The sequence below is a fragment of the Scyliorhinus canicula genome, chromosome 5 (assembly GCF_902713615.1).
Source record: "Scyliorhinus canicula chromosome 5, sScyCan1.1, whole genome shotgun sequence".
Classification (NCBI taxonomy): Eukaryota; Metazoa; Chordata; class Chondrichthyes; order Carcharhiniformes; family Scyliorhinidae; genus Scyliorhinus; species Scyliorhinus canicula.
The window spans coordinates 166,298,555-166,310,847 of record NC_052150.1 but is presented as its reverse complement, the minus strand read 5'-3'; the positions used below and the strand labels follow the sequence as shown (position 1 = coordinate 166,310,847).

Genomic DNA, 12,293 nt, shown 5'->3' with positions numbered 1-12,293 from the left:
CATAATTCCACTTTTCCTTTTGTTTAAGATGTAACCTATGTTTACTTTGCTCCCCTAACCATAAATGAGTTACAAGCATGCACTGTAGTGCAAATTGTATGCGATCTGTTGGAAGAGTCACAGATACTGGACAAAATTTACGTTTTGTAATCTACACTTTCTTGGATTTTTCAGGTACCTTTAAATATATTTGCAACCGATACTTAATACTGGCACTCACTACTGCCAGTTGGCAGTACATTAAGTACATTAACAATCTACTAGAATTTAATAATATTCTGATGGAAGTCCAGATTATGGACAGCTAAATGTCGATTTGTAATCTGGGTACACTACAGCTGCATTTGCCAACAAATGATTCTATATTAATTCCAAGTGTATATGTTCCCTCCATAAATGTTTAAATGCCTTTTAAAAATGTATTTGTTCAAGGGATGTGAGAAACCCTGGCAAGACCAGAATTCATTGTCTACCTCTAATTACCCTTGAAGGTGGTGGTGAGGCGCCTTATGAAACTGCTGCAGTTCATGTGTGTAGGAACACCTACAATGCTGCGAGGAAAGGAGTTCCAAGATTTTGACCCAGTGAAAGTGAAGGAATGGAAATATAGTTCCAAGTCAGGACAATGTATAACTTGGAAAGGTAATTGCAAATAATGGTGTCCCCATGCATTTGCCTCCCTTGTCCTTCTAGATGGTAGAGATCACTGTTGTGGAAGGTACTGCCGAAGGAGCCTTGGTGAATGTCTGCAGTGCATCATGTATATGGTACAAACTGCTGCCGCTATGCATCAGTAGTGGAGGGAGTGAATGTTGAAGGTGGTGGATGGAGTGGCAATCAAGCAGGCTGCTTTATCCTGGATGGTGTTGAGCTTGAGTGTCGTTGGAGCTGCACTCATTCAGCCAAGTGGAGAGTATTCCATCACACTTCTGACTTGTGCCTTGTAGATGGAGGACGGGTTTTGGCTTGGGAGGTCAGGGGGCGAGTTACTTGACCCAGAATTCCTAGCCTCTGACCTGCTCTTATAGCCACATGGTGGGATTCTCTGGCCTCCCCATGGCATATTTCTCGGCGGCCCGCTGTTGGCTGGGGCCGGAACTTCTGGCTCCACCACCGTCAATGGGATTTCCCATTGAATCCACCCACGCGCCAGAACACCTGTGACAAGAGGTGCACCGTGGATAGGACCAGAAGATCCCACCGATGTGAACAGCCGGAAGATCTCGCCGGCAGTTTATATGTTGGTCCAGTTCAGTTTCAGGTCAACAGTAACCCTCAGGATGTTGATCATGGTGATTCAGCAATGATTGCATTTTCTCTTGTTGGAGATGTTCATTGACTGGCACTTTTGTGATGCAAGTATTACTTTTGCCACTTATCAGCCTAAACTTGAATATTGTCTAGGGCTTAGTGCAAAAGTGCAAATGGTGCTGAATATTGTGCAATCATCAGGGAACATCCCCACTTTTGATCTTATGATTGAAGAAAGTTCATTGCTGGAGCAGCTGAAGTTGATCAGGCCTAGGACACTACCCTGAAGAACTCCTCCAGTACTGTCCTGGGACTGAGGTGATTGACCTCCAACAACCAGAACCATCTTCCTTTGTACTAGGTAGGATTCCAACCTGTGGAGTGTGTTCCCCTTGATTCCTAATTACTTCAGTATTTTATGGGGCTCCTTGATGCCACACTAAGTCTAATATGTTCTTGGTTTCAAGACAGTCACTCTCAGCTCACCTTTTGAGTTCTGCCATGTTTGGACCAAGGCTGCAATGAGGTCAGGAGCTGGGTGGCGTTGGTGGTACTCAAACTGATCATCACTGAGCAGGTTATTGCTGTGTGTCACTGCCACTTGATAGCACTGTCACTTTGTATCACTTTACTGATGACCGAGAACAGACTGATAGGGCGGTAATTGGCCGGGTTGGATTTGTCCTGCATTTTATGGACTGAACCTAGCTGGCCCATTTTTCACATTTCAGGTAGATGCCAGTGTTGTAGCTGAACTGGAGCAGTTTGCAGCTATCTCTGGAGCACAAGTCTCCAGTGCTATTGCTGAAATGTTGTTAGGGCCCATAGCCTTTTAAGTATCTAGTGCCTTCATCAGTTTCTTGATATCACATGGAGTGTGAATCAAATTGGCTGAAGACTGGCATCTGTGATGCTGAGGACCTCTGGAGGAGACCGAGATGGATCATCCACTCAGCATTTTGGCTGAAGATGATTGTAAATAATGCCTTGGGCGGTATTCTCCATTCCTGAGACGAAGTGTTGAAGCTGGCACAGGATTCGTCGACTTCCACGACAGCAAACCTGATGCTGCACCTGGACCGATTCAGCGACTGTTAAAGGGGTTAGCACCTGCGCCACTTGGAATACAATCGATTCCAATGAGAAATGGTGCGCAATTTGCTGGATTCACGGTTGACACTCAGGAAGCTGACAAACTGCAGCCGCACATAAACACTTCACTCCCCACATACACAATCCCAGCCAACAAGGTGGCAGCAAGGAGAGCAACACCATGATTTATGGATGCTGAGCTTGAGACCGTCCTGGACACCGTGGAAGAGAGACGGGCTGCCCTGTACCCCGGCCCGGGAAGGAGGCTGCCAGCCATCACCGTTCACCATGCCTGGGCGCAGGTGGCAGAGGCAGTTAAGCGCCAGCAACACCATCCGGACCGGCCTATAGTACCCTAAAAATCTGCACAACCTCCTCCGGGCGGCCAGGGTGAGTAAGCAGCATTTTGCCCCTCGCACCAACCCCCGTTCCACACACCCATAATCCTACCCCCTCAACCCGGAGGGCGGCCGAACCCCCAGCTTGCACCATATGTCAGCACACATACTGGCCGCTATTTAACATGCAAGTAGTCCTGTGGTGTAACTTCACAAGGTTGACACCTCATTTTTCAGTATGCCTGGTGTTATTTCTGGCATACCCCCCTGCATTCTTCATTGAACCAGGGTCCGCTGGCTTGATGGTAATGATAGAGTGGGGGATATGCCAGGCCATGAGATTACAGTGTGGCCCAATACAATTATGCTGCTGATGGGCCACAGTGCCTCATGAATGTCAGTTTTGGATTGTTATATCTGATTGAAATCTATCCCATCTAGCACGGTGGAAGTGCCACACATGATGGAAGGGCATCCTCAATATGAAGGTGAGACTTTGTCTCCAAAAGGATGTGCGATGGTCTCTCCTACGTGTGCTGTCATAGACAGATGGATCTGTGGCAGGTCAACTGGTAAGGACTAGGTCATGTAGACTTTTCACACTTGTTGGTTCCCTCATCATCAGCTGCAAACCCAGTCTAGCAGCTAGGTCCTTTACAACATGGCAAGCCCGGTCAGCAGTTGTGTTACCAAGCCACTCTTGGGGACGGACATGAAGTTCCACACCCAACGTGTACCCTTGCCGTCCTCAGTATTGGTAGAAGCACTAATTCATCAGCTGAAGTGAGGGTGCAGTAAATAGTAACCAACAGGAGGATTACTTTAATTTTTGACCTAATGCCACAAGACGTCATGGGGTCCACGGTCAATGTTGAAGATTCCCAAGGAAACTCCCTCCCAACAGTATACCACTGTGCTGCCACCTCTGGCGAGTCTGACTTGCCGGTGAGACAGGACATACCCAGGGATGGTGATAGTGGTTTCTGGGCCATTGTCTGTAAGATACGGTTTGATGAGCATGGCTATGACAGGCCTTGCGTTGACTAGTTTGTTGGGACATCTTTTTGACTTTTGGAATAAGTCTGTAGCCGTAAGTAAGGAGGTCTTTGTAGGGTTGATTGACAGGGCTGGGTTTGTTGTTGCCATTTCCAGTGCCGAGGCCAATGACGGGGGCAGGGGAGGGGTCCATCCCGTTTCTTTCCTTTTTGGATTCATAGCAACTTGATGCAACTGAGTGGCTTTCTGGGCCATTTCAGATAGCATTTAAAAGTCAGCTTCATTACTGTGGGTCTGGAGTCACATGTAGGCCAGACCAGGTAAGAGTAGCAGATTTCCTTTCCTAAAGGACATCAGTGAACCAATGGATTTTTACAACAATCAACAATGGTTTCAGGGTCACCATTAGATTTCTAATTCCAGATTACACCAGCTGCCATGGTGGGATTTGAACCCATATGCCCAGCACGTTAGAGCCCCTGGATGGTTGGCCTAGCACCTTGGCCCTCAGGTTGGCATAGCCGGGGGGGTAGGCCTGAAAAGGGACGTGGCCACAAAGGGGAGAATTGAGGTGGGGGGGCATGAGGTGAGGAGCATATGGTGAACTCATAGCGGGATGTTGCTGACATGGGAGTCTGCTTGTGCTGGCGATTCAGAGGGGGATGCTGGCAAGAAGGAGTGGGGCCTGTGCCAGTGATCCAGGGGCGGGGGGAGGCTGCACTCTTACTTTGAGCTTGGGGTGCCCTCTGTGATGTCTGTGAGGCTGGGCTTGCCAGCGACTTTGGGTCCCACGCATCACTTTTTCAGTAGGTTTCACCCCGGTCCAAAAAAACCCACTAAGTATGGGAGAGTCCAAATAAGTGCAGGTTAGGTGGATTGGTCATGCTAAATTGCCCCTTAGTGATGACTTAGTGCAGACTTGATGGGTTGAATGGCCTCCTTCAAGGAGGGATTCTATGATTAGCCTGAGCCTCTAGATTACTAGTCCAGTGACGTTACAACTACATCACTGCCTCCCCTTGTAGACTGATAAATCAGCATGTTTACATATGATATTCTGTTAATTTATGTGCATGGACCCAAGAGATGGAAAATTGGGCCTGTATTTAGTTGGTTCAAACTGAGTGCTCGTTTAGCAGCCAAATTACCCAGTTACTCCATACATTTCTAGCTAGGAGTTGAGGTATGTCAATATTTTGTGGTAAAAGAATTAGGGGCTCATCATAGAACATAGAACAGTACAGCACAGAACAGGCCCTTCGGCCCTCGATGTTGTGCTGAGCAATGATCACCCTACTCAAGCCAACGTATCCACCCTATACCCGTAACCCAACAACCCCCCCATTAACCTTATTTTTTAGGACACTAAGGGCAATTTAGCATGGCCAATCCACCTAACCCGCACATCTTTGGACTGTGAGAGGAAACCGGAGCACCCGGAGGAAACCCACGCACACAGGGGGAGGACGTGCAGACTCCGCACAGACAGTGACCCAGCCGGGAATCGAACCTGGGACCCTGGAGCTGTGAAGCATTTATGCTAACCACCATGCTACCATGCTGCCCTTAGGTTCAATCAACATTTGTATTTGTATTAGTATTAGTATTAGAGTGGAAAAGCTTCCCATTGTTCACTCAAGAGATCTTTACTTTCCCCCACTGAGGGAATCATGGCAACATTTTGTAGTCTTTGTCCCCATCTGATCAAAAGTAGTTTGGCAAAAAGGAGGGTGAATTGGCCTAAGGCAACCTGTGCTAAATAAGGGTAATCAGAAGGAAAGTGTGTTATGCAGAGCACTCCGCTGAAATATCAAGTCACTGCTTACTCTACAGTTGTGCTATTCCTTTACTGCTCTTGATCAAGGTTACAGCAAATTGAACTGGGTAGAATAACATGAAATTAGAACTATACAGCATTCTTTAACACAGTGGTTCAATTAAAGCAGCATCACATTGCCTTCGCTTCTGGTCCCTATTTTTTGGCCCAGATTGACCAATTCCTTCTTTGTGATTATGCTACCAACTGAACTGAGCTCCACATGCTTTTAAGGGGAGGCAGTAACATAGTGGTATTATCACTGAACTAGTAACCCCAGAAACTTAGGGTACTCCTTTGAGGACCAGGGTTCGAATCCCACCACGGCAGACGGTAGAATTTAAATTCAATAAAAATCGGTAATTAAACCATCGTTGATTGTCGTAAAGAATCCCCAGCTGGTTCACAAATGCACTGAGGGAAGGGAATCTCCTGTCCTTACCTGATCTGGCCTACATGACTCCAGATCCCCAGCAATGTGGTTAACTCTTAAATGCCCTTTCAAGGGCAATTAGGGATGGGTAATAAATGCTGACCCGGCCATCCCATGAATGAATAGAGAAAAAAAGGCAAATGTATATGAATCAAATTCTGATGGCAAAGAACCTATAGCTCTTCTAAGTAGTTCTCTGCTAATATTAAACAGATTAAAATGAAGTTCCTCGTGGCATTATCTGGTTTCCACCTAACCTGGCCTAAAAGTTGTTAATGTAAATTGACTTTACAAATCTATCTTCATTCTGAACAAATTCTGAACAAGGTACTTTTTAAAAAATAGTTCTGCTGCTCTCTGCATTAATTATAATTAACTTCCATCTTTTTCACTGAACGAACAGGGTATGTAGCGATGTAATCAACCTTTTATCACTGCGAGAACAAATTTGGACTATTAGTTCAAGGTCTATTCCACCACTACCCTTATGTGTACTGAAGATTTAACAAGCCTTTGGGCTATTGAATTAATGCTCTGCATGTTCTCTCAGCGGGAATTGAGAAATTTACAAGTGCAATTCACAATCAAAATTTTCTCCAGCCAGGTGCTCCCACTTTAGGCTGTGCTGTATGTAGCGTAACACAGAAGCATTAGATGCGGTCCAAGGGATGCTTTTCTATGTGACACAATCCAAAGATTTTACAGGCTAGCAATGAGACTAAGAAACACAAAGAAAGGAACAAAACTGTTCTATGGCATAAACATAGAGGAATATGAATCCTTAATTAAAATAACTATTACTAACAATAAACTGAATGCATATACAAGAAGTCAGCTGAAGAGTAGAGTGATCCAAAACAAGCTCAGCAAGTAGCTGGTATTTGCATAATTTCACCGTCGGTTTGAAGTCAAGGATGTTTGTTTAAAAATCTGCAGTGAAAATATGTAAACCCACTAGAGTTTGGTAAATAGAGTTTTGCACTCACCCTTCACCCATGTTCCTGTTGCATTGCCTGATGGCACATTATGCACATCATTGCAGCATAAGAGCAGAATTTTATTGCAGATGTAATCGTCTTAACAGGATATTGTGTACAGTGAAAATGACATTATCAGAGCAGTGGGTAGAAAAATGTGGATACAAAAGTGCTGTATGGTTGGTTTGAAACACCACATTTTGTTAGTGGCAATCATATGTCAGCCCATTTAATTATTTTTATTGGGAATGGAAACACAAGCTAATAATGGTGGTGTTGGAGGAAGCATGCACTGCAGTAGTTTTGTATAGGGGACCTCAGCAGTAGATGCAAATAGGAGCTGCAATTGCACATGAAGCCAGGACAGTCATCAGAGGCAGCAAATGAACAGGGGCCACTTTTACCTGCAGCAGCCTGTATTGTAATACAAGGCAGCAGGTTCAGTCATAATGTGCTGCAACAGCTCTGGCAATAAATAAATAAAAAAATACAATGATTTTAGAAATACCTAAAGTACGGTCCTTCAGTGTTTTTATTCACATCTTCTACCCACTTAGCTACATTATATTCTCTTTTGTACCATGGGTTTAAATACCTGCAGAAAGCATTGGTGGGCACAAAGAAAATGGAAGAAGAAGAAAAGAGATCTGAGATCATAGCAAAGCTTGGCAAAGAGCTTCTTTCTTCACCAAAATGCAAGTGAATGTGCCACATACATCGCACAATGGATCTTCTCAGAAAACTGCAATGTAGACAAATGACACAATCCAAGCTACAGCAGGCCATGTACAGTTCACCCAACAATATGGGGCTATTTTGTGCCCATTTTAAATTAAATTTGTTTGACACAGTAAAATCAATTGTGGCATTTTACACATGATGCATGAATATCTTAGGCCAAACTTTACTTTCACTTGTAAAATACTGCACCGCTTTTAATTGCTTTAACCAAAGGAAATCTCAGGTGAACTGTGCAGAAAAGGAGACAGCCTGCTATATTACAGGAATACTACAGAACAATAGATTAGGGACAGTTTATCAAAATGGCAAATAGTTGGAATATTAACTATATCACTTCATTACCCTTGCAAACTTGTTATCACCTCTAGGCGGCCTCTTTAAACTGGCATAATCTAGACGTCACCACAATCCTCTTGCTTTTCAAATACAAATGGAATGAGCAGCCTTCCAGCGTTTTCCAACCTCACACGGCAGTCCATTCTACTGCTAGATGATGCATCATGATTGTGCACTTTTCACAGTGGCAGCAAAATTCACAAGCTGTTTGAACATGTTATATTCTGAGGCTAGAAAATGTACTATTGGACATGGCCGCTTCAATCAGGTTTCCACCACTATCACAGTACCAAAAGAGCCCTAATTAAAGTCACAAATTATATCTGCCTGTGACAGAAGTGAAGAAGCCCTCCTCTCGACCTATTTGTAGCCTTTGTCAGGGTTTATCACATTCTCCTCCAGTGCCTCCTCATTGTCATTCAACTGGGTGGGATTGCACCTAACTGCTTCCTGCTTAGCTCTCTAATCATAGCCAGAGAATCACCTGTAATGGCTTCTCTTTCCCTTACCATTACCTCTGAATTCCCCCTTGGATTTCTCCTTGGCTCCCTCCTATTTTGCATCCACGTATTGCCCCTCAGCGACATCATCATTTGCTGATGACACCCAGCTCTAACTCACTAACGGCTCTCTTAACCCTTGCAATGTCTCTAAATAATCAAAATGCTTGATGGGCATTTAATATTGGATGTGCAAAGAATTTCCTCAAGCCATTGTCTTCACTCCACATGACAAACTCCATCACCCTAGCAACTTAGGTTAAATCAGACTACTTGCACCCTTGATGCCATATTTGGCCTTGAGGTGAGCTACTGACCACATATCCGCACAATCACTAAGACTGCCTATTTTCAAATTTGCAACATCACCCAAATCCACCCTGCCTCTGTTTGTCTTTGGGTGAAATGTTTATTTGTGCCGTTGTTAGCTCAAGACCTTATTATCCCAATGTACTCCTGACCAACCTCCCATATTCCCACGTCCATAAACTGGAGGTCATCCTAACACCACTTTAATGTCATTACTTCTACCAAGTTCCGTTCGCCTGTCACCCTGTGCTCACTGACATACATTGTTTCCCAGTTAAGCAATGCCTTAATTTTAACTTTTTAATCCTGGTTTTCATATCACTTGATCCAGCCTGCCCTATCTCCCAGAACACGTCCACTGTCTCCTCCACCCTCAACAATGTCTGTGCTCCTCTAATTCTGCCCTCTTGAGCATCCCCAGTTTTAATTGTTCCACCATTGGTGGTGTGCCTTCGGCTGCAAAGGCCCTGAAAACTCTTGAATTTCCAACCTAAATATCTCTGACTCTATCTTTTTTTCCTCCTTTAAGCCATTTCTCAAATCGCAGTGACCAATCTTTTGGTCATCTGCCTTAATATCTCCTTGTGTGGCTCAGGCACTTCTGCAAAGCACCTTTGTATATTTTACAGCATTTAAGGCACTATGTAAATAACAGTTGTTGTTATTGCTGTTAAGGTATTTGCAATTTATGGAATTACGGATTTCTGCTATTTAACTAGGATTACTTCATGTAGTATTCACTGTTATACAATATATGAGTCACAAAAGATAAAGCGTTATTATGTGGGTACAACAAGTGATTTGGAAGACAAATAGAATGTTGGTGTTTACTGCAAGGGGCATGGAATATAAAAGTAGGGAAATGTTACTGCAGCTCTATAAGAACTTGGTGAGACCACATCTGGAATACTGTGTATAGCATGGTCTTATTTAATAAAAGGTATAGTTGTGTTGGAAGCTGTTCAGGGAAGGTTCACCCGGCTCATTTCTGGGATGACGAGCTTATCTTAAGAAAAATGGTTGAACAGTTTGGGCCTATACCCATTGGAGTTTAGAAAATTGAGGGGTGATCTTATGGAAACATATAACATTCGCAAAGGATTTGATAGGATGGATAATCGGAGGATGTTTCCTTGTTTTGGAGAGACAAGAACCAGGGGAAACATTTTAAAAATAACAGGTCTCCCTTTTGAGATAGCGATGAGGAGAATTTATTTTCTCTCAACGGGTTGTTAGTCTGCAAAATTTTACAGAAAGCAGTGGAAGCTCAGTCACAGGATTAAGTCAAGGCTGAGTTAGATAGTTTTCTGATAGATAAGGGAGTCAAGAATTATGGGGGCCAGATAGGAAACTGGAATTGAGACCACAACTAGATCAGCCATGATCGTAACAAATGGCACAACAGGCTAGAAGGGCTGAATGGCCTACTGCTCCCAAGTTCTATGTGTGGTGAAAACTCATGTGCAAAATTTCATAATTCTAACTAATGTCTTGGCGGGAAATAGCATGTCAAAGTCAAATAGCTATCACGTCTGGAGCTTTATGGAATGCAATGGCTTTGCTGAAATAATAAATCTTGCTGGTCATAAGAAAAGTGTAATTTATGTATCCATAAATGTGCTCTTAAAATAAGATACTGGGTCAAAATTTGGAATTTGCCTGTAGTGGGGTGCGATTCAGGCATAGTGCAAGCTGCACATCCAAATATGCAGCAGCAGGATCATGGAAAATTGGGATGCTTGTGATAAGCCTGGGGTGGAAGACTTCCCAGAAAGAAAAACAACATTGAAATAGGGAAATAGGAACACTGGTCTGAACTCGTCTTGTATTCTTTAAAATAGAACATCAGTAAAACTGGGAAATAATACTGGTCCAAACTGTTTTTCCCTTACGGGTTGGGAAAAATAATAGGGAGGAGGGCAAACCATGGCCCAGTCCATCTAATTCCACATTCAAGAAGGCAAAACAACATTTTCATTAACTTTTAGATAGCAGCCTCCAGTGATCTCTTTACAAAATGGTTGTTTGGGTGTTGTATACCTGAAGAACAAGACCACAGAATGCTTGACACAAGTGATGATCGGTGGATGATAGAAACGCTTCCATAGAAAAAAGCCCTGAAACTGTGCTGGGTCTAATGCCAGTTTCAGGCAGGGCATCTGAACCTTTAATACCGATTCCAAAAAAGCAGGTACTCAAATTTCTAGACTGCTGCATTTTAAACCATGTGCCTCTTATAGTCATTTCCAATACACATATACAACATGGAATGAAATACAAAATAGCATTATATAACAGCAACCTAATTTGTAGTATGGTTGGAGGTTTTAACATCATGCTGGAAAAGCAGTTCAGCAGAAAACAATTGTGATATGGCTTATCACTTAATGGCTGTGGCTTCATAAAACACTTAACTTTTTTTAAAATTTAGATTACCCAATTATTTTTTCCAATTAAGGGGCAATTTAGCATGGCCAATCCACCTACTCTGCACATTTTTGGGTTGTGGGGGCGAAATCCACGCAGACACGGGGAGAATGTGCAAACTCCACACGGACAGTGACCCAGAGCCGGGATCGAACCTGGGACCTCAGTGCGTGAGGCGGTTGTGCTAACCACTAGGCCACCGTGCTGCCCTATAAAACACTTAACTACATCATTGTAGCACCATTACATCAAAAATCAGCAGTATTATAAAATAAACCATTATAAACGATAACTGAGATTTAACAAAACTTCTTATTTTGAGGCTGTGTGAAGTTATAACACCCAAAACCAAGAAAGCAAGTTATTTCAAATATATAACACTCCTACTCGGTTTTAAAAATGTTCATTTTCTTTCAAGTTTGAAAGGATTATTTAACCAATTAATGAAGATCTGAAGATAAGTTTGGTTAGATTTTACAGATCAATTACTTATTGAAAATGTGTCTCCAAATGAGAGTCTTCTCCACACGTCATGGACCAAGTCCAAATAAAACCTCATGACCTGTCATGAGCCTACCCAGCATATATAAATGATCTACTGCTTATTGATGTACACCAGAATTAATTGAAATATAACACAGTCTTGTATACATGAAAACTGTTCAAATTATAAACTAGATCAAAACTTAGCCCAATAAATTGGGCCTCAAAGCATCTTCATATATTGTGTAGTTGTAAATTGTAAAGTCATTCCCAAAGGAGGTTTTGAAGTAAAGCAGCAGCTTTCTTGTTGAACAAAGCAAACTGCAAAGGGCAGTGGTTATGACATAACATCACAACAAACTAGATACAATATAAAGTTAAAGTAAAGTTCCCATAGTCCCAGATGACCAGAAGCTGCTTTCCCCGTTAAGGAGGGGAGTTGAATTTTGGTGATTAACCTGAGGATCATCACATATTAGGCGAGGGGAAAGGTTGAGAAGGCGGGGCCTTCATGAGTAACCTCAGCCGGTACGGGTATATATAAGCATCAAAATTATACACTATTGTAAAATATATTTTGTTATGGAACTTAAT

The 12,293-nt window shown here is 43.0% G+C and overlaps 1 protein-coding gene across 6 annotated transcripts in view; it reads right to left on the bottom strand.

Moving 5' to 3' along the window:
• The window catches only part of adam22 (ADAM metallopeptidase domain 22), a 480,389-nt gene that overhangs the window by 13,735 nt on the left and 454,361 nt on the right, over positions 1–12,293 (bottom strand). For 2 of the 6 annotated variants that reach the window (XM_038797995.1, XM_038798000.1), the window contains one exon: positions 7,412–7,498. The exons of 3 other annotated variants lie outside the window; for them this stretch is intronic. In XM_038797995.1, the coding sequence (XP_038653923.1) occupies positions 7,412–7,498 (87 nt within the window). Of the gene's footprint in view, positions 1–6,912; positions 6,940–7,411; positions 7,499–12,293 lie in introns of all 6 variants that reach the window. One more of the 6 variants, XM_038797996.1, reaches the window with a different exon arrangement.